The sequence below is a fragment of the Plodia interpunctella genome, chromosome Z (assembly GCF_027563975.2).
Source record: "Plodia interpunctella isolate USDA-ARS_2022_Savannah chromosome Z, ilPloInte3.2, whole genome shotgun sequence".
Taxonomy (NCBI): domain Eukaryota; kingdom Metazoa; phylum Arthropoda; class Insecta; order Lepidoptera; family Pyralidae; genus Plodia; species Plodia interpunctella.
Genome location: NC_071324.2, coordinates 8257391 through 8281755, shown reverse-complemented (window position 1 = coordinate 8281755; position 24365 = coordinate 8257391). Strand labels below are relative to the sequence as shown.

The 24365-nt window shown below is 34.1% G+C and overlaps 1 protein-coding gene across 3 annotated transcripts in view; it reads left to right on the top strand.

The window, feature by feature from the left end:
• The window catches only part of LOC128682920 (uncharacterized protein), a 130319-nt gene that overhangs the window by 33081 nt on the left and 72873 nt on the right, over nucleotides 1–24365 (top strand). For all 3 annotated transcript variants that reach the window (XM_053767964.2, XM_053767963.2, XM_053767962.2), the window contains exon 2: nucleotides 1988–2232. In XM_053767964.2, the coding sequence (XP_053623939.1) occupies nucleotides 2032–2232 (201 nt within the window). In that variant the 5' untranslated portion in view covers nucleotides 1988–2031. The remainder of the gene's footprint in view (nucleotides 1–1987; nucleotides 2233–24365) is intronic.

The window sequence follows — 24365 nt, the reverse complement described above, 5'->3', positions numbered from 1 at the left end:
CAAAATAATTTATACCTTATATGATGCCCAGGCTTAATAGCTATATAAAAAAGTTTCATTCAAATCAGTCCAGTTTAATTAAATGTCACAATAGATTACAGTTCACGTTTCTCCGAAGAATATCTATTTTTGTCAACCGATCGCAGAAAAGATTCTGTCATTTTGTGAAATTTTATTTGTTCAAAATTTCTCTGCTGATATGATATTAACAGCACAAGCTCCCTCTGGGATCTGATTTGATCAAAGTTTGGAAACAAAGCTCGGCATACTGTGAATTCCGGTCAGCCATCTCAAAACGGAAGATCGGATTCTTTATACGTTATTTACTTTGATTCAAGTTTAACAGAAACTTGTATTGGATTATTCACCCGAGTAGAAACGATCTCAGATCATATAGGAAGCGGATTTATTTTTCCGATAGCAAATAAAAGAGTGTTAAGCACTTTATTAAAACTGTGCTGAATAGATATCGATATTTTTTTAGAAAGAGCTGTCTCTATATTTTCTGAAATCAGATTTTTCATCAGTGAACAATATTTCTTTTACTAAATGAAATTTTGTCACAGGCTATCACTGGTGTCAGGGACATTTTGTTATTTTATAACTTCGGGTCATGCTTATCATAATCATGAATGATGTAACCAATAGTTTAGTCTATATTGCCAAGAATATCAAAGAGATTTTGATTAATTATCGATGATAATTAACTAACCGACGTGTAAATTCCATTTTTGCAAGATTTGATAACAAATAGACTGACGGGACAGGTGAAACTAAACAAAAGCTTTCACGAATGCAGTAAGTACGTTCCTAATACTAAGAAATTGTCATATATTCGTACGTAGAGATTTTACGTAACGTCGTAACTTTGTGTTTGGTGTATCCTCAGGCTAACAATTAATAATAATCATTGATTGGGCCGCTGCCGTCTCCACATGGTTGACCTTAATCGGGTCGTTAGTGACGCGTCTCATTTACAACACAAAGGGGAATTGTCACTCGTTTTTTACCACAAACATCCAGATTGAATATCGAAATTTTACTTTCTGATTATTTTGTGTATAATAGCTGCATAAAGCCATAGACTCTCGTGGGAATGTTTGATCGCAGTAATTATAATATCAGCCTAGTATTCAAGCCGTCCCGACGTCATTGAGTATTATTTTTTTCTCATTAAAATAGGGTCAGTTAATTTAGCTATGTTAGTTATACGGTATAACTGTATGGACAAAAAGTCCAAGGTGATATACTAACCACATTTGGATTAATGTCTCCGAATTCCTATAATAAACCAATCTTTGACATCATTCTCTGACGGACATCAAGAAAAAATATTTCTCGATTTCTCTCGATTTGACTTATTTCAAATCCATAATAATATTCTAAAGAATTCGATAGTCTGACTGTCAAGAATAAAAATGCTAGTATCTTTTTATATAAGTAAGTACATAGTAAGTACTTCCAGTACAGATGGGTTTTAGGTATCATTTTACACGCCACAGTGTGTCATACTCGTGTTACGATGGCTTCAGAGAAGTAGTCTTGAGAAACTTATAATGATGCCTTGAACGGTATGCATTTTGTATGTGTGAAATATCATTAAAACTTTACAGTCTTAGAGTGGGTTGCACCAGTCAACTTTGACTTTGATTTAAGCTGCGTAAAAAACGTAAGATACGTCGTTTTATATAAACGACGGCGGAGCCCAGGTCAAAGTTAACTAGTGAAACTCACCCTTATTTTATATAAATCATTATGTAAAAATTAAATAAGCGTTATGCAGCCATTGCAATTATCCTTATGTTAGATATACAAGTATCATTAATGAATAATTTACCTTGGTTTTGTATATTTTGGCGACAATCGATTATCATTTAAGTTCCATAGATAGATATAGCTGGGACTTTATTTGCAATGTATTTTTTTAATACACTTCTCACTTTAATCAATTTATTATTTGTAAAATCAAATGTATCTTTTTTTGCAGGAGGCGAAAGCAAGTTTGTAAGGCGGTGCCTATAATGAGCCCTGATGTTTAAGCGCGGATACAAATTTCGTATCCGCGTCCTCAAGAACAAGACCTGGAAGAGGGTCCCGATGAAGCTGCTCAAGTGGAGTAGGAAGATGCCCTCGACCAAGCAGTACAATCTGGTGCCCAATGACGAGTACGACACCAGGATACCGCTGCATCCCGATGAGGCGTTCCATTATGGCCTAACGTTTCAAGCTAAGGTACGTCTTGTTTGTGATATTTTTATATCACAATACTTTTGAAGAGCGTGGTCCTATTTCACAGTCGTTGTTTTGATTCGTCGACGAACAATGCAGGTATTGTACGCAGATTCGTACGACAAAGCAAGTCAATGTCAAAACCAATAGAAAACGACGTAGCACAACGTATCAACACGACGCAACGTAGCAATGGGGTGTGGCTCTAATCAGAACTGCAAATCCGTGAAGCTCTGGGTTAGAGTAAAAAAAACACGGGTAAAAAATAACCTTAACATTTTCAAGATTCGACTATGATTTTACTACCGACCGCCTGCTTGATGACAACCAAGCTATAGTGGCTTATTAGTTGCCTGTGGGCGGGAACCTTACGCGACTTCGCTCATTTTCCACATGTACGATGTTTCCATGTTTTACATATGTTTTAGGTATGGCTGGCCGACAACGGTTGAATTGCAAATTAGTGGGATTATATTTTGAAAGCGTTCATGTTTGGTGTGGGATTAAAAGACTGAATACGATGATGAATCTGCTAGGCGAATAATGGCCGAAACCATAAAAATATTTAAAATCGTTTTTTATTATTTGTATTTATTCAATATTATCAGAAAATAACTATATACGGCTGATGTAATGCCTATAGGGCCTTTTTTAGTTGTAGATGTAGAATAGATGTAGTAGTATTTTTAAAATTTCGACTAATAAGACTGCTATATACTTAAACATGGCCTCGTAAGGGATATAATGACAGTGCATCTTGTACTAAAATCATTATTGTGAGAGCCATGCCCCATTTCTAAGTCGTGCTTCGTTGCGACGACTGTTGATATTTAATATTCAATATTTGACGTGCGTTGACGTACATTAAATTTCCTTACAATTTAGGCCTTGTCCATTGACGGATGTCAACGTATCGGAGGACGACGACGGAGCGCAATGGAGCGTGACTCTTATATACAGGAAAAAAACCGGCCAAGTGAGGGTCGGATACGATCTATGACGTATAAAAAAACTACTTACTAGATCTCGTTCAAACCAATTTTCGGTGGAAGTTTACAGGGCGGGGAACACATTTTACCGCTTTGGATGTGTCTCTCGCGCAAAATAATCAGTTAAAAACAAGAGACACTAAAAACCTCAATATCATGTTTGAAGACCTGTCCATAGATAAGTACCCCATACAGGATAGATATTTTTTTTTAGTTTCTGTTCTAAGTATGGTCTCTAAAATTTATTGTTTTTTATTTTTGTGTAAAATCATAATGCGGTTCAAATAATACTTCTACTTACCAAGACAGACAGACATGACGAGTCTAAAAGTTAAAGAAGAGTTAGAAATGTAAGTTGTATCTTTTTTGGTTAGTTCTTTCTGGTTCGTTTCTAACAATGTCTGTATAAAATTTATTATCTTTTGTTTTTCATAACACTACGTGATACAAGCTTAGATTTTCATTCCGAGTAATTTCATTTCTTATTTGTTTGTTTGTTCATCTATCGTTTTTTTCATCAAACACCATCGTTAAAAAGTACCCTATGTGTTATTCTAGGTTATATTCCACCCTTGTACCAATTTTCATAATAATAAAAAAAATTCCCCTTTTATAATAGTGGTATGATAACAACCGTGACTTTTACTATCAAATGCCTTTCAGCCGACGTCGAATGTAAATAGGTATATTTACATTCGACGTAGGCTGAAAGGCATAATTCGCAGAAAATATTATATAAGTATTATCAAGCTTCAAAGCTCGAAATTTATCCAGACAGTCTGTAGACGTGGGCCGGTGTGCTCCTCATAAGAACTTGGAGTGTCAAGAATTATGACCAATTATCATTACATTATGGGTAAAAATATTTGTAATTGGTAAAATGGCTCTTTAGGAATATTCTTGTTGTAGTCAACAGCTGTCAAGTCTTTTTATCCCTTACCTGGCTCGTACGACATCAGCGGGAGGATATGGAGAGGTACATAGGGCGCGAGGCACACACCCCCTGTTTGTAGTTTAATTTAGTATGCTGCAGTGAGGTATCCAAATTAATTTGGACTTGGAGTGATACTAAAGCTTTCCATCGACGAAGCTATTACACCCGTAAGCAATTTGGATGTGTTGTATTGGTTGTTGAACCGGAAATAGTCTGTTACCAGCAAAATTGATTTGAACCCAATTTCACAGAAATGTAGACTCCCGCTGAATAAATTCCTATAACTGCCTAGGCATCTAGATGCATAAACAAAGGTATACGGCAAACCAACGTAATTTCACACACATAATACCTGGAGGCACGGCAGGGCCCCCGAAAGTCGAGCAAAAAGAAAAGGCACGGCTGTACCATCCTTTTCTCGAGCAATTCAGGTAAATTTCGATCCCTAATAACTTCGTTTTAGTTTCTTGATTTTGTCACTCACTCACTAACTGACCGATCATCAAAAGTCTATGGCACTTCTACCAGACATAGAAGCTTTAAATTTAGAATACAATTAGCGTTTAGTGTTTAAACCAAGGGAAAACCTATATTGGGGGACCATAGACTAAACAATCTAATAATAATATGTATTACTTAAGATACATTGTATTTTCATGAGATCTATTTATTTAAAACCTAAAAGATATTATTAATATTGATGTGATAATAACTTGCGTAATAACTTAGGACAGAAGGTCCCTTAAGTAGGGACTAAATAAATTAATAGACTTGGTAACGTGGATCTCACAACTTTTTACGGTAGAAAATCTGAGTTGCGAGACTTGGGTTTACAGCATGTTTTTGATGGCATTTTTATTTTGTTACTCAGTTTATGGGGCCGCAGATCAGTATTGAATAAATATTAATTTTAATTTGACATTATTGAAACGATACATACCTACTCAATCCCAAAAAGAAATTGATTTTGTTTAGGTGGCTGTTGAAGCTTAGCTCGCACAATTTCAAAAGTTGAGTAAATATTTAGCCTGTTATATTCATATAAATTTACTTACTATAATATAGTAAGTAGGTACTATAAGTGAATAAGTTATATATTTTTTCAATGTTCAATGTCATAAATTACAAAACATATTAGATATGTTTAATAATAAACATAACAATAACAATGAGATTAAAAATTCCTGGAATCGAATGAGTGAATTGAACCCACGCCACTGTCTATCTTTATTTCCTCTCATTACGTCTTACGATGAAGTAAAGTGTTTTCATTAGAGAATACTCTTAAGTACCTACTCAACGAAGTACTTAAAAAAACATGTATAATAAAACCATTGATATTATTGTTTTTATGAATAGCAAGGTTTCGTGTTTTTCATTTATTTTGAATTGTATTATATTGAAAAATATTTTTCAATAACCCATGGGAATCTGGATAAAGAAAAGGAATAGAATTTTCGGAATATTGTGGAGCGAAACAAATTGCACACGCTCGCCCACGTGTCTCGATCCACTAATAAAATAGAACGTCTGACGAAACTTGTACTTAACATTTATATATATATGGCTCATAAGCGAGAATATACGATCGTTGACCATTTCTTATTTCATTTTATTTGGATCTGGAGAACTTTTATTGAAATTCAATTCTATTGTTGTATATGATTTTAGAAGTAAGATCACATTTATTGTAACAATTTTTAGCAAAATACGAGTGGTAAGCAATAGCAAATAATTTTAGAGATTGGCACGGTGAGGGTGTCGCTACTGTCTAACAAATTAGATAAAACCATGGATTTAGTAAGTACTTCGTACTACGGAGTACCATTAAGTCTATTAATTCCATGGATAAAAAGCATTCTCCATTTTGACGTGAAAAAACAAACGTCATATATAATATCCGGAATGGATAAAAGCTGTAGGCCGCAATACATTGTAGCAGTGAATATCATTCATGCGTCGCTATTCCATGTAAGAAATACAATAAAATAAAATTCTATATCTTGAAATGAGATCAATCACATTACATTCCCTGTTTGCGTGCGCGGTAAAAGGTGCAATGAGGTTACAGTCCTGAACCTTTTCAGTGAAGATTTTATTCAACATTCGTTCAAGAAAATCAATTTTCGTAAATAGAGATTGTTTAGATATATATTCGTATTCTTTTAAAACATATATGTAAGAATACAAAAACTTTCATACTTTATTTTACGCACACGTATACGTATATTCATGCACTAGACGGGTTTCTTGAAAAACATACAAAGTCCCTTTACATATTTATAAAAATCTAAAGTTAAATATTCATACCTTTTAAGTTTTTCGGGAAACGGTCACAAATTGCCTAAAGTCTGTAGTTTTTACGGCAAAAACATTTTTTGTTCTATTCTAAGAAAATGGACCTATAAAATATATTCATTTTCCTCGATCGAGGGATAACAAAAATCTTATTGGACCTTTCTGCCTCTTATCGTCGAAAACAATTCATAAGCCATTGTGGCGCGAGAGGAAGGTGAAAAGAGTAAATAAATTCATATGTCCGTTTGCGCACTCATTGAGGATTCGTAGGTATCCTTATATGTTTAATGTCAAAGAAAAGTATCAGTATGTTCGACCGAAGCGGCTTCCTAAGCCAGGATTACGCTGGGTTTGCCGAGTTGTGCCCGCTCACTATGTCTTCTACCCGACAAGTATAAAAGGTTATCTTAACAGGATCTTACAACCAGGCAAAATTAAAATTTGCGCAAAGGTTCAGGGTTGTCCGGGAGATGCTGGATAAGGGGGAACTTTTAATAAAAATCGTTGCCGTGTAAAGGGGTCCGTCACCGCGGGGCCCTATTCATGTCGGGACAATAAGCCGCCACAAAGAGCCTATTCATAGGATCGAGACTACAACAAGGAGGTTGTCGGCTTAAAGAGGCTTCGGTTAGTGCTTCCTGCCGGCTCAGATTCTGTATCGTGAATGTTTTACAACATAAACTTACATCCATTCTACGATTTAAATGTAATGCTTTTTTATACGCCAGAATGTGTAGATAGATTTTCCATTATAAAAGTAAGGTTCGGATATTATTTTAATATTCCTTATTTACAGATCGGTAGAATCGCCCTTTCTGGTCATCTTTAAATATTATTAACGGCTGCACAATTTAACGAAATAATTATGGCGAGCCAGTATCTGAACCATATTTAGATTACTGAGGGGATGAATCCCCCGCGGCCGCAACCAAAAACCGAATCAATGTGACTTTAACAAATGGGGTCATTCGATCGTGTCTGATCACTCAACCAGCACAAGGCCTGGGAGTCGAAAAAACCGCTCACATGAGATTTTGTCTTGCACCTCGGGAGATCCCAAATATTACATTATTTTTGGTTTTAACTTAAATTTCCACTAATTATCTGTATTATAAACCCTTACTTTACAAATTTCACGATTCCAGGCTAAAGGAAAGTATCCGGTAGGTTTTGTCCCTTTAGAAATCGATATAGATGTGACATAAATTGATCATGTTGATTTTAAAAATTAGTTTTTTCCTAATAAGACTACCGTCAACGATTCTTTAGAAAAAGGTCTTGAAAGATGGATTGAATATTACAATTTGGGTTCCAATTTTACGGAATTGTAATATCAGAATTCTTTAGTACTAGCTATGTGCTACTCAAGTTAAATTATGTTGGTAACCTAGTAATTATTTAAATAATATTGATTTTATATATGCCGCCGGGATGTAAAGATCGCTATTGAGAAGTAGAGATTACCTAGGTAAAAAATTATACTTCACAGCTTTTTACTATAGGAAGATCAACGTACAAATGTAACCTTGACTTGTTATTTGACGGCAATTACCGTAACAAATACTTAATCCTAAAAAAGTTCGAAATTCGAGTGAGATGACAGAACGTGTTCACAGACAGAGTCGCAGGCGTGTGATAATTGAGCAAATGGAAGCTGGGTATAACGACATCAAAGTAATGCTTGCATACCTGAAAAATATTTTTATTTCAATCGATGTAGTTACTTTAATTAATTCCTGAATATCAACATTCCTGAGATCTAAGCTTGAGCTACATCAAAGTAGCACTACTATCGTTTAGAACTAGAATGTTATTGGAAAACATTTTTTGGAAAATATTTCGTTTCTTCTGCTCCTTACTTGATGTTCTCTTCTTTACATGAGTGCATAATAAATTCAGTGGATGATGAGATAATAAAAAAATACAGTAAGATATATTTGTAATACAGGATTTATTCATGAACACAAAAATCGCGACTTACGTGACAGAAAAATAAATATGTTGTAATTAGCATTCAAATTCTTCTTGCTAGGTCTTCTTCGACTATGATTAGACCGTGCAATGTCTAATTTTATTAATATCTAAATTAGGTATTTTATCCTTTAATTTATTCTTTTTTTAATGGCTTAACAAAAAATCTAAATCACGTCAATGTGGTCTTTGGAAAACAGTTTGCCGGCAAATATTTTGGCCATGTTAACTTGTTTCATTTTCGCTCGGGATACGCAGCTTTGTAACTCTAGTGAAATTAAATTCCTTTCCAAGCTACACGTATTATAGAATATGTTATTGCACTTTATGGCATTATTGGTATCGTCCCTGGTTATTTTGCTTTTATGTTAACTATTTGTAATGAAAACATATTTAACTTATTTCATTATCTGACCTAAGCATAAATAACTCGCTATTACTACGATTCCCGTGGGAATATTTATTTAAATAATATCTAGCTAACGGTTTTACTGCTGATTAAGAAATATGAATCAAGTATTTCAAGTATTTATTAATACATCAAGAATAAGCATTTTTGATAGAATTTGGATAAAGGATTAGTAATACCTTATCATTATATTTTTGTCGCATTTTTACATGCCTATAGTAGGTAAAATATACGTACAAGAGTATAATGCAAATATATGTACAAGAGTACAAATATTTGCATTTTTATCAGATGAAATTAAACAAACATTTTTATTTGATTATTCATGTTAAAATTATTTATAAAGCTGGCATCGTTTTGACTTTCATTTAAGTGCTTTCTTGCTATTGAATAAAATTTAAAAATGAATTGTACACATTATGTAGGTACGTCATTTGAACATAATGCCATGGACAGAAAAAATCGGATGACAGCAATCGTCCCAAATGGATTTGGCGTAAAATATGATAACATAAAAATATAAAATTGACATGACAAGTGGGGCGAAACGCATATTTTTGCTCTTTGATATTTGTTCGCGACATCACCGTTATATTCCTAAAACGCACATTTTTCCTTGAGCTTCCAATTTCATATCTTTGCTTTTCGTTAGCTTTTCAACACATTTATGCATATTGAGAGTTTTATCATGTACTAGCTTATGTCCGTGACTTCATTCGCGTGGTCGAACAATTTTTGGTAAGGAGTCAAAATTATTAGAGAAATTTAACTGTACAGACAAATCGTAACGATACCTATACAGAAGATGTTCATACGACTGAAATATATATTTCCTGTATTTTAGCTGGACCATTATGACTCGTCTTCAGGTGTTCCAGATCTTCGATTTTATACATCAACAGGAAATGCTCATCAGGCTGAACAACTCTTGTTAAGGCGTCATTTCTATGTTTCCTATAGTTTCGCTGGATCATCGTTCGCATAGGCATCATCTAGATATTAATATAAGCTTGTACACTTGTAAGCAAATAACTAAAATAGTTAAGTACATTGCATAAAAAGTATAACTAAGCGCCTATTAAGAGACAAAAGCCCAATCTCTTTGATAATATACACCATTCAATAAGGTTTGTGGTGCGCTAACGACCAGTGCTAAAATTGTGACCACATGCATTAGTGTTGACCATGTCACCGTTAACGAATGTGGTCTAATGAGTACCGACTCAGATAAAGCAAAAATTGCACGTCGCTGACTCACACACAAATGTATTGTCTACACTAGTATCATCATCAAGTAAAACTCTTTGTCTATTTGCCACCTCCTTCTCCGTGTTGACATATTTCTCATGGATAAGGTCTTGGGCATTACGTGAAATGAAATGCCCACAGCGACTTTCTTGACAATACTGTTGAAGTAGTTTGCCATTGCCTTCTCAATAGTCAATCAATATGAATTGAGTAGCACAGTGTATGGGCAAAACATACCCGACAGGGCCTGTTTTAACCATAGGACCATTACTTGCTTCAATGTGCATAAACTAAAGGCCAATTGATGCAATGTTGACCAGTGGCAGAAAAAAATCGTAAGGAATTTTATTTTATTACTGATGGCATAATTATTTGTACAACCACTAGCTGAAACTGGACTGAATAGGGATGACCTTCGCGAAGACAACTTATACGTTCCCGAACGCACTGCGATTTTGCATCAACCTTAGCTGTCTTATCGTCTTATCAGCACCTCACCTGCCTGCTTATGCTAAGTACTATTTATTATACTGTGCTAAAACTAAATAAGAAGTTCATAGTTTTACTCACGGGATCCCAGCGCGGTACTTTTTCACTTAAATTCGTCGTCGCGTCGCCTCGTCGGAAGTTTTATATTAGATGAGCAGAAAAGTTTTAATCCACCGCACTACTACATTACTCTTTATTCGTTCTTAATCTTTGTTTATTAAGATTTAGTTTGTAGTATTTCGTACTTGAAATAAAAAAGCGAAAAAATCAGAGCTCTTGTGAGATTTTGTTTGTTAAGGAAATGAGACAATAAATTTTTTTACGAACTTAAAGTTGCGTATCATAACTATTGTATCGCGAATCCGATGGGCTCAATTTCAGAAAATAGTTTCATAGATCCGTAATACTCAGATTACAAAAAAAGTAGTTAGGTAACTACTTTAATTCAAGCAGTATTTAGAACTTGTATCTGTTTCTTTTTACATTTGCTCAAAGCTAAGGTGGCGTGGACGTGACCGGAAAGTTGGCATTAAAGTTGTATTACCATTGGACTCACTTTCCGCAAATAATAATATTTGGAAAACATCATAGGCATAAGGATTAGCAGTGTAACTTGACAAGTGTACGATCACATGTGCGTGTGGTTTGAGGGCCCACGTTTTGAAATTCTATAAAATTATGCAATTATTAAGTTGGAATTAGATTTTGTGAAAGCCAAATAAGCTAGTTACGATATTTTATGAAAGGTCCTCAGTCCGGCTTTGTTATTTTACTGCATACATACATACTTATTTATGCATACTTACGTATTTGATATTCTTATCTTTCATCCCAAAATTAACTTTTTCTAAAAATAATTTTCGAGAATTGATAATAATAATAATATAATAATGGATCATACTACATACGGGGAACTCCTCTATTCTCCTCTATTCTTGACTCGGTTTTTAGAATTCGAATTTTATCAATTGATACTCCACACATCCATTTCAACTTTTGCATCTCTGTCGCATGCAGTTTCCTTGAATCCATCGTTTTTATCGTCCAACACTCGAAACCGTACATCATTTGGGAAGGCAGACCGTTTGGAAAAGTACACCAATTTATAAAGTAGACTGTCTGGACAAATATACTAATCGGGAAAGCAGACCGATGGTTCCGAAAGGCTTTACAAGTGTTATAGTTAAGTAACCCTCATACATATGTACATTACTTGTACTAATTTAAGTATGTTTGTTTATATATACAAGCTTGTAAAAAGTAGAACAATACTTAGGTGGATTTTCAGTCGAGTTTGTTGGACTGTAAACGTTAACACGGGAGCAGAACACATGTGCAGTGGGTTGTGTTGGGAGTACGGCCAACCATTGCTTCCTACACTTGAATACACCCTTTGAGCTAAGTTTTGAAGACAAAACGTACTTGTTTGCAAGTCTGGCATTCTACTATACTATATAATATTATTATATGCTTAACTCGAAGAAAATATATTGATATTTTTTTCAAGTTATAGTAGAATCTCAAAAATAACTATGTATTGTAAAAATTTCATCTGCCATCGCTAAGACGAGCCTGCGAAGTGGACAGGTTTTTTCACTACATACGGGGATTTGTTAGATAATCACTAATAAACCAACTTGAAACGTCACAAAAGTAAATCCATTTACAGGATGATTACAATTCTAGGGTCTATTGTGGGTCAACGCTATGTTTATAGTTTAGATAATTTATTTTAACCTTCGCAAATTTAATTTGTAAATTAAAAGTTTTGTGCGCTTCATCACAAAAAGCCACATTCGCAAAATATCCCCTGGTCCCATATTAGTGCCCCTTTCGCATGGCGGTTTCGCGAAAGGGACATTTTGCGAATAGGTCAATTTTCGACGAAGCGGTTTTATGCTGACAAAAGTGAAGAAAAACTGCAGAGCAAAAGATAAAGTGTCACGTTCAGGGTTTATACTTAGCAAAAAATTTAATTTAGATAATTAAAACTGACTATTAAAATTTTCTTCATAATAAAATACCGGTAAAGTGTGAGTCGAGCTCGCACTCCGAAGTTTCTTGTTCTCGTTTTGTACTTATATTTATACTCTCTCTCTCTCTCTGACTCTGTGTTCATAATTCCCTTTACCTGTACACCCTGACTTCTTGGCAAATTCGTGATTCTTAGTCAACGGGAACTAACTTCATGGTTTTGATTCCCTTGTGAAGTCGCAAAATATGCGTCATAAATCGTCATAATATATCTTGTTTTTTATTTATCACGTCTGATAGAGACTGTAGGTTGACCCGAGTATTTGATATAAATTTCAACTTGACATCTCCAACAATTCTTATGAATAAGAAAGAAGAATAAAAAGTTGCTTATAGTTTTTACCATAGTTTTTACATTGCGTAGAAACTATAGTGGTATCTATGCCGAAAAGGATCCTAGGTCAGCTTTGTGCTGTGAGTAGAAGCCGTAGCCCTGATTTTCAGCTGGTACATACGAATATAATATAATAAAAAATATAAAAAAATTGACTCAGTCAAGTTATAAAATAAAAATCAAAGAGGGCATTCAAGTGTAGGTTTATGGTTTAACTGTTAGGTATACAATACACTACTAGCATCTACGCAATGTGAGCATTACTTTTACATTTTTAGATATTGTAAGTATTGAAATTTTATAATAATTCAAATAACAAAATATTAAGATATGTACAGGTTTCATTCTTATCCTTGTTGTCTGGCATGTATAAATAAATAATGAAATATTTTGGTAGAAATAAATGTAAATGTCCGGAGCCGTGTATAAGGATCACCGCATATTGTGTTATTTATAGGGCGGCGGGCAATCGATCTGGGTAACCACCAACATTCCGAAACGGACCATAACCGCCCACAAGCGGTTAATTCAGATGAATGTTTTTGGATTAAATACTCGTAAACACTCTATGTATAAAACTGTCACAATTCTATCCTATTTGTGAGCAATAATTAACATATTTAGCAGAATACGAAGCATCATCATGTACAATATGACCTGTTATACTATGCCCCATTGCATGGTCATTAATTTTCTTTATCACTCGTCATTTCACTTAACACCTGAATTCCTTCTCTCTTCATACTTTCTCTAACGTAATCCAAACATCTGTTTACTCTTTAACTCTGAAATCCTTTACTTTTACATAATATTGTCTAATACTGAAACTGCAGATTAACGAGTGATTTTCAATAATCCCAATTTTAATTAATGAACGTTAGACTTAGGAGTTCGTTTTTCGAGCTCCTCACTTCGTAACTTGACATAGAAATTGAGCTCATAATAACGAGTAAAAACTATTAATTTCTCACAACTTCTCCAAGCACCAACGCCTCGTTTAATGAAAGTCCAAAATTTCTCAATTCATCTAGTCAAAACTTCTCTAAGTAGTTGTGAAAGTAGTTTATACGTTAATATACCTATCGTCAAAAATTTTATCGTATCATTTACTTTATTTTTCTAGCTAGTATGTTTTACTTACCTTTTTAGTAAAATATTCGGTTTAGTTTATACCCTCGGGTATATTGGATAATGTTCACGAAATAAATTGTATTCATATAAAGCCCCAGCTTAGTACTGCTTTTTGTTTTATTTGTTGATGAATAACAAATGTTTGCGGTAAAACGACTGTGTTTAATGAAAGCTCTCTTGTGTCTGAACCCAATAAAGAAGAACTTTTGTGTTTTAGACACCCAAGTAGTTTATTGTTTAAATTTATACTATGTAGTTATTTCTGTTTTCCATTTATCTTCTTGCTCTTTATATGCATTAATGGATGAAAATAACCATGACATAATTAATACACACTTGATTGTGGATACACATATAATTATTGTTTTTGTTTTTAATCTGAATATCAGATTACGCCAATTATGCGTAATCAAAAATCGTCTAATGCACAAAACCTATCTCTGTTAATATCGTGAAAAATCTGAATTTTATTTTTATACTAGATATTGCCCGCGGCATGGCCCGCGTAATTTCCCACGGGAGCAGTTATTTTTTCGGGCTGAAAGGTACCTAATGTCCTTCTCCATATTTCAATGTACCGTAAAATTTCAAGAGATAGAGCGTGACGAGGCAACAAACAAAAAACCAAACTTACTTAATATTAGTTAGCATTTACTAGGAGAAAAAGAAGTAGCTAAACCTATCGCTGCAGTCATCAACAAGTGGCAAATAAATTGAATCTGGTCTTTTCATTTGTTCCCCTCCGAAGTTGGCCGTCCTCTCGCAACTTCCAGATTGAGGCGGCGAATTTATTGTCCTGGTCATTTCACGCTCACCCGGTATTTCAACATTTAGCTTTTACTGGAGAAGTTTTACAGTAGAGGCAAAGTGAAGAATTTATGAACTAAACTTGTTTATATCTCACAGAGTTAAAATATAGCATCTATTCTGCTGTCGTTCACACAATGTAATTTTTTTATCTTTCTCTCATTTTCAATTGCTTCTCGAACCCAGGTTCCACTTTCCAACTTTTTCTAAACGTCTTCACCTTCGCAGGAAAGCGCAAAGTACGCCATTCAGGGTCGCGCAAGACAAACTCAACATCAAAGTCGACTCTTGCAACCCACTCTTTAGTGTTGGGAATATTTTGTAATGTGACAGTATCGGAACACAACATTACAGAAGTTACCTGCTTACATAGTTTTACATAGTTGGGATTCCTCTCACAACTTGAAACATGACAAACTCTCGGGATTTACGTGACGTTTATGGCTTTTGTTAGACTAATTTTTCAAAAACCATTATTTTGTTAAATGATTTTATTTGAAATTATACATTTGTAATAATGTGCCTTATTTTTGGTGTTTTTATCATGTTTCGAACAAACTACTTTTGAAAGTTACCTAAATAAATAACGGTAAAATGTAAAGTAATATTGTTGTAATGTTATGTTGTAATATCACAACATCCTTTTCCGTGTATATTATTTCCATTTATATGTTTCAAGTATTATATCTCATTAGCACCAAACAACTCATTCAAGTCCATTCTCACGTAATGGGATGCAGAACGCAGCTGTTTCCGTGAATGCACATATCTATATATAATATTTAATTGCGAGTACATGACCTCCGTGTTCTACACCTGCATGCATTGTTTTGCAATTAGCCAACAAGTAAAGCAACAAACATATTCATGAGCAATCAGTACAACTTCTCTACCAACCTCAATTCAATGCTTGGTCTTGTCGTGAAAGAAGGAAAAATACATTTTCACAATAATATTTGTATGGATTATCCAATCCATTATTATTTATTTATCCAAATATGAATAGAAAACGGACTTCGGATTTGAAGCCTTTAGAATACCTCTAAGGTAGACGATACCATTTATAGGACTTGCTGTTTTGACCTAACTTGTACGTCGCACTGCTCTCTAGACTAAGTTTGCATAATAATATTGTCTTCGTCTGGGCTGTCTGTTCTCAAATTGGATTGGTTGACACGACTTTGGGATCCCCTTCAGATTTGGATTTATACCGTCATACACGAATAGCCAGGTCACCTAGTGTCTATTGAAAAAAGCATTGACAATCCTTACATAACGTCCTTGGCGTAGTCAAGCTATCCATATTTTAAAAATAAAATTTGCTTAGGAGCCCGTGTTGGAATGTTTAAATGCGTCCTCGTGTGCTGCATGACAATGATACAATACTATTTCCGATTCGCCGAGCCGTCACCGGCACTCGATGTGATGTGCTATTTTATGAATTTTTGACATCCGTATGTGAGCCGTGAGCACGACGACGCCTTTTATAACGACGAGCTTCGATATTACTTTGATAAATATTTGACTTATGTGGCTTGCGCTTTCGTTGCGTTATTCTCTTCTTTATACAACGTATTGTGATTCTGAAAACGAAATTTCTTTCCACTGCAGTTACTTCATTCAAAATTAGAAGATTTTGAAAGAAGTTACGTAAAAGTAAACTAGTAAATCACGATAAGTTATAAATCGTGTAACAAAAATTACATACGAAAGACATTTAGGGGTTAGAATGAAAGGAGTGTTAGGAAATTCACAGAATGAATTCAAGTAAGATAAATGGAATGACCCAAATAATAATTTCGGCAACTATTCAGAACGTCCCAAAACCGCCGTAATGCTGCCTTATAATTCATTGCCGTGAAATTATTTTGTACATTATACAAATGTCGCCTTGCGAATTAAATATTATAAAACTGTTAATCTTCATAACAATTTAATATTATGTGATCATTGCATATGTCTAGCAAATGCTTTATTTTTTGTTTATTCTACATTATTTAGCAACTTGAACAATCAGTCTGAAGTTACTTGTAAGTAACCCTCTTAAGAATTCATTATCCTCATTAAGTTTGATTATTTATTTACTCAATAACGTTAATTTTATTTTTACAACGTAAAGGCTTTATAAAGCTAAATCAGCTATAAAACATTTTTGATTGTATCTCTGATTTTTTCAGCTTGTTAATAATTTCGACCCTAAATTTCACCCTCATAAAATGTAACCACTATAAAATATAATGTCGGCAACATTAAATTAAATCAGGCCGCATTTTTTAAAATTAATTCCGGTCTAGCGTTCCCCATTATAATGTGAATGGAACGAGATCAGGATAAAATTGTTGAATTATCTTAAGTGTGAATTAATTCGATTGCCAAGCCGTTTCCTTTGAAGTATGTACCGTTTCATTATTGCTATCTTATTATGTGAGGACTAACAGAAATGGAATTAGCTCCTACATTTCAGGCTCGATCTTAGTCAACATTCATTTTCACGCACATAGTTCTTAATTGAGTCGAGTAACGTCCCTCGTGCTCGACAAAATGTATAATACATAATAGCGCGGAGTTTAGAATAGAGTCGTCATTAATAATGCACACAAATGCTGATAGTGGGATCTGACACGCTGTCAATCTGAAATCATAGCGGCATGGTAATGTATCTAATATTTTTGTTACAGTTTTTATTTAGTATTTAGCTGTCCCCTAGAGGTTCACTCCTGTAGAAATTGTAGGATAAAAATAGCCAGGTTACTACTACTCTTGTAAAAATGTATGCACGAATGAGTAACATTCTAATATCTCCCAACTTTCACATTTAGCCATTCTAAGACTTAGGAGGAGAACCACCGCAGTTACAGGTAGCTCAACTGAGCCATTCGGGCTTAACATGCTTTACCAGTAAATTAGGCAGCACGTGAGACATGCTATATAGATTTTACTATAGCACTAGTACGTATATAATATTATTAGCTTAGTAGCTAGTATATTTTTAAGATATTTTTTATGGCACTAAATGCGATAAAATTATAAACTACAATATAATTATTAATCTACAACCAAGTAAATAGGTACATGGACTTAAGTAGAAAATTCGCCTTACGCTGAACAAAACGAGCGAGTTCAAGATTGAATTGTATCAATTAGCATAAAATTAATTACGTTTCAGGTCTCGTTAGAGAGTCCTGGATAATTGCAGATTAACTGGTCTGGTACCTACTACTGCAGAGAAAAGGCTGGGGCGAGCGCTTTCGAAATTAAAATTTTCTTTATAAAGCGCCGGCTTGCCTCGGGCATAATGTGACACTTTTTCTTTGGTTCGGGCGACTGTCCAGCTGCTGAGTTTTATTAAAACTGAGGTTAAATTTTCACTGAATTTTGGAGGTTATTTATTATTAGGTATGCCGTTTAATGCACCAACGCAGATGGCACCGATTTACACTGAAGGTTCTGTTGATTTCGAAGAGAATAAATCATCTTAAAACAAATAAACTCGAAATACATAACATTGATTGGAACTCTAAACAGAACCAAAATCGATGGCATTCGAATTGGTATGCTAAATGGCATTCCTTAATTTGGGTATAGGTGGGCCTCATGGCTCATAAGGTTTTTATTTTTATGTACATCAATGCTCATTTAACGTTTTCATAGAGAATAGATATAATAGATATTTAGAGTCAGAAATCTTGTTAATGTAATTGCATGTAACTACGACTAGTAACAAACTCATTATACTTACGAACTTTCAGACGCTAGGGAAATTATGGCTGCCAATTATTTGCCTATTATATTAACTTATACCGTAATGTATTTTGCGTTCATGTTTTCACGTGTTTGCTCAGAAACTTTGATTAGGTATTACTTATATATATATATATATATATATATATATATATATATATATATATATATATATATATATATATATATCGCGGATGATGCCGGGATTTACCGGGATGAAAACTGAACTTCTAGAGTAATAGACAAATTCTGCGTTATTATTAACTAAAAGTTCATGGCTTCGTGCGAGGCTAAAATTAGCCTATGTTACTCTCCAACCATCTAAATCCATGATTATAAAAACATCTCAATCCATGGATGACTAAACACATTTTCATATTTAAATATTGATCACATGGACTTATAATAAATAGATTATAAATATAATGGTATTTCTACAATACATAGATGTGTACTCATCTATCTCTATATTTAGTTAATTTTAACAAAGTTAAATCTACAAAGGAATGTACATGACAATCTCTGCCGATTAAAATTTTAAATTTCCATTTGTGGATGTAAATTGGGTCAATAAATTCTCTGGCTGCGTGTTGAAACAAAAGCTTTTAAAGGATTTAGGATTACAAAAGGAGGATTATCCCAAACACCAATACAGTTTGAAGGTGTATGTACTCTGAACTCTGAATGCCAAATGGTGTAGTTTTCAAAATCTGAAATGAGCAGGCTTTTATCTGCATAGTATAAAATAGAGCAGCTTCCCGCTATCTGTCTGTCCCTATGTATATGATTAGATCATTAAAACAACGGTTGAGGTTGAGGTAACTGAATTAAGTGTCACGAGGCAACTAAGGACTATTTTAGGCAGCGGGGATGCCTAGGATAGGTGTCCCTATCGATCCCTATAGGTGGGATGCTGGAATCTAAGCGTAGATGAGATGCCAAGTAAATTAAAATCCGTGATAGTTAATCACTGTAATTAATCATCTCTAATGTGAGAACAATAAGGCAGAAAAATAGATAAAGGTTTTTTTACAACAAATCATTATATTTTACCTTCACTTTTTAATCACATTATTTTTGTTGGAATACGTTTTGAGTATTAATATTTAATGTCGTTTTGACGTAACAAATTTCAAATATAAACATTATTTGAAATTTGTTACGTCAAAACGATATTTAGAAAATGGTTTCATATTCGACTTTATGTGAAATTATTTCCGTAAGGTTAATGTTGCTATTTCAATGTGTGAAATAGACTATTACAAACATCGATGATACTTTGAATACTTTAAGTAGGTATAAACTAGTTTTATTTCTCGAGAAAGTGATATGGTTTATATTTAAATCTAAGTATAACTTCAGAAACAGGAACACAGGTGGTGAACTTCTGAAGTTAAATAACATACTTAAATGCAGATATTCCTAATTAATGCCGCAAACTATATTCTTGGAACTGCTAAGTTATTTCAAAAACACATACTTTTGGACAATAAATTCTGTTTCGTTTCGTAAAGCATCAAGCTTTTGAAATTGGAACAAAAAGGAAGTTATTATATGTCAGAGCGAAATGAAACAACTTTGTAGCGAATTACACTGATGTTCATAAAGTTAAAACCAACAGGACCTGAGGCCCAAAATAAAGAAATTGCAAAAATATTCATTTTGTGTATGAATGAATTAATAAAAATATATATAGAATAAAATTAAGGATAAAAAATCTTTTTCTTTATCTGTTGTTGACGTACGAAAAAAGCTATTCATGCTACATGTTAAGTATTTCAAAAGAATTAATAATGTTTCTTTATTTTGAAAGATTTGCCTTTCGCTGTTCGCTTCAAAGTACACTGGATTGTCTCAGCGTGTTCCAGGTTGTGTTCGGAGACCAAACTTCCTTTAGAATGACATGGTTTCTTCAGCTGCTAAAGAGACATGGTATCGTCGCTTCGTACGCCATCCTCGGGAGTAGTTGCGGGAATTACTTACTTATAAATCTATACCATTTAATTATACTTCTGTCCCCTTGTTCTGTCAAATACCATGCCTCCTAAGTGACAATTTCATTAGGTACGGAGTAACTCCGCCAAGATACGGTTTTCCTGCAAGTTATTACTTACCGTGTCGGCGCCACGTGTTTGTGACAAAATCGAATGTCACGGATTTACAGCAATACTTCTGACACTATCTTATTTCTTCTATTTGTGCTTATTTCGTATATGTACTTGTATTTATTTTAAAAACTGTAAAATTCCGATAAGTAATTTGTATGTATCTGATCTATCTTCAAAGGATACTTAACTCATTATATGTAAACCACACTCATATGTTTAGCTAAACTTAGAAAATGCTGCTATTGAATAAGTAAAACCAGTGAGTACAACATCTTGCACATCTCGACCGATTTTAAAATGTGTGCGTGTCTAAATAATTAGATTTATTTATTTTTAAGAATAATATTTCACAAGAGAGGTACTTATGCTGTAAGAAATTGGTATATTATGTAAAACATTATTTAGGAATCCAAGTCAGTAAGTGTGTAAACAACAAAACTCTGAACAGGTTTATTATTTTGTTCGCCTATAGTAACCTGAAAGAAAACCACCTAAGCCGGGTTTTTAGCCATAACGCGTGATGACGCTGGCCCTGACGGCCATTAGGGCCCAGTCAACACTTTGATTTTAACAAGGGGTCTGCGAGCCCTTGTAATCCGTTTACGCATAGCGAGGGCCCTTGTGTCCCGAGTGCCTACGTTTTGTCAAACGTCTTACCAACTTGGCTTTCTACTTGTCTAAATATTTGTCATCTATTTATTAACCCTCCATTTTGCGCCGATTCGGCTAATGGTAGATACAGTTTGTTCCTTTTGGAATTTCTATTATAAGCACAATTTTTTATATTTATAATACTTTATATTATTGCGTCACTTTTATTTCAGAAAGTAGTTTCTAAATAAGTAATCTGCTCCCGTTGATGTCGTATGAGGAAAAGCAGTTGATGTTAACACTTCAAAATTTAAGGTTTGAAAAACCGTACTTGCAACAGGGGATGCGCTCTGATTTGAGAGAGATATTTATTATACTCGTAAACTGACTGGGGACGCCTGTCAGTGAACGGTCCTCCCATTACGAGACCACTTCACCCAGTTTCCCGATTGCCTCCACTGAAAACTGTGACATTTAGCATCTACTAGTTTTATTTTGGTAAAGCAAATTGGTGTTTTCTCTATATATATCATTGGGAAATCAATGTTACCGTTTTGCTATGTTTAAAAATAAACACTTGTTAAATAGACATTATCCGTCTAAAATGAAAATAAACTAACAAGCACCAGGTAACCAAGAAATAGTAGGATAATGTGATTAAGAAGGTTAAAATTTGTAGTAATAGTAGTTTTTATTTACTGAAATGATATTATGCTTATTTTAATCTATTTAACTGTTTTGTCATCTTTCCAGGTAAAATAAGAACGCTGTGCACTGTCTACATAAAAGGTATTTAAGAGATAAAGCTTGCACTGTTGCGAATGTAGCGCCCGCATTTTATTTTGCTTTTTGCTGGATGCGCTAGAATACAAAGAGCGATTGGTAAAATGTTTTTGCATTTTGTGTTATCTGTTACTTCTTTTGTATTTTGTGTTGATACCATAAGGGGTTTATGGATTTATGTACTATTTCGTCGATGACAATAATATGTACCAATTTACTATTTGTTGTCAGTTTATTTTAGGTGTATTTGTTCTTTTCAACTATGTACTTGTAATCTATTCATTTATTGGAATAGGTAGGTATTCTGTACAAAGTACTTATTAATTTATACACACAAATTCTGTTTTTATATGTGTGATAAATTCAAAGAAGTATGAACTTATTATTTTTTCATCGAAATTTACCTAATGAGTACAATCGATGCTAATTTACTTTGTCGTGGATTTTTTCAAATAGGGAGTTTTACTGTTCATATATCCCGCTAGAGTGCAGCACTGTATGTTAGGTACACAAAAGCTTTGCTGCCTTTTGCTAAATCGGTTAAAACGTACTTTATTAATCCTTTCATTATTGTGAAGACTTATTAAAAATATGGACTTCATACAGGTAAGATCTTCAGCCAAAATCAAGTTCATATTAGTTTATCACCACAGTTGATCAAATCATGCAGAACAAAACCTAAAATCGTGTTATTTCAGGGATATCCACAAAATTCTTCCTTTTTCCTTTAAAACTACCACGATTTCGTAGAAGGTATGTTTGGTCGTAAATCTGCGACAATATTGAAAATTGGCGCTTTTTGTCTCCATTGGCAATGTTTGTTGACTCCAGTTGTACCAGTAGCGCCATCTGCGCTGAGTTTTGTGTTATATGCCCTATTGACATTTTGACATAGCAAAGCTGAATATTTGTATATAAAAATATATTAGTAAGTATACTTGACGTTGGCATAATCATCATTTTGGCGAACCATGAAAGCCATGAAACTTAAAAAAAATAGTAGCACGGTTTTGCTTTAAAATCGGTTTGGTTCTTAATATGGTAAAGCTACATAGATAACACACAGAAACTGGACTTACTTTAGTAATTAATCCAGCTGATATAATACTTGAAGTAACATCTAAGTGTCGCTAATTTCAGAATTGTCACAACTGAAACTGCATCACGGGTTCCTGAAAGACTGTCATATATTGAACGTTGATGATGTCTCTTACACATTATTTATTACTCCACTATGATACTTAACTTACATCCTCCAATACTACATAATCGTATAGGTTTAAAATAAAACCTTGGCTGAACTTATTCACCCTTTGCCATTTACGGCAGTTAATATGAAAGAGGTCTGATTGAATTTCCCTCGGCGGGTCGTTGACTGCATAGTTACTGGCTAAACCGAAATTGAAGCACAATTGGATTACTCCTTAAGATCTCCTAGGGGAGGCCCCGCTCGGCCGCGGTATGGTAAGCGCTTACCACCTTATCTAAATGACTTTGTTTGGTCCAATTTTCGAGATATTCTCACTCTCAGAGGAACCATTACGGGTGCAAAAAGTGGTCGGATATTTATTCAAGGAATACGTTACTGTAGCCACATAATGCCTTATTTCCCCTTTTGATAGCATGTGATGTTTACTTTTCCATTTCACTTTTGAGTCTTGATAGAATTAGTACTAGAAATTACTACAAATAGTAATAGAGTTTCTTACGCTAAATCCATTGTCGCATTTAGGCAGGCGGTCGGTTATAAAATCACAAACAAATCTTCAAAATTTTACACGGAACCCTCGGTGCGCGAGCCTAACTCGCACTTGACCGGGGTTTTTTAAAATCGACTCCCAAATTTAAATGAGTGGTGAAAGTGGATGAAAATCGTATCTGTTCCGCTTTCGCGAGAAATTATCGCGAGCGAAGCCGCGAGCAAAGGCTAGTAATACAATATTCTATGTATGGCTCCTGGAAATTGTGAATGTATTGAGTAATTCTAGAATCAGCAAATAATGTAGGTATATACTTATTGTTTATTCTAGATCGATATTCAGTTATGCGGCTAGTTTTACAAATATATGCTGAAACCTGAAGTGGTGTAACTAGTTGTTAAATAAAACATTGAATCATCGTTTATTCATACGATTCTATTTTCTTCTCTCAAGGTGTTTCGTAACTTGTTGATAACTAGCTATTGCACCCGCGTAAGAAAGTAGCCTATTGGCCTTCAGCTATATCCATACCGAATTTCATCGAAATCTCTCCAATGGTTGGTTACATC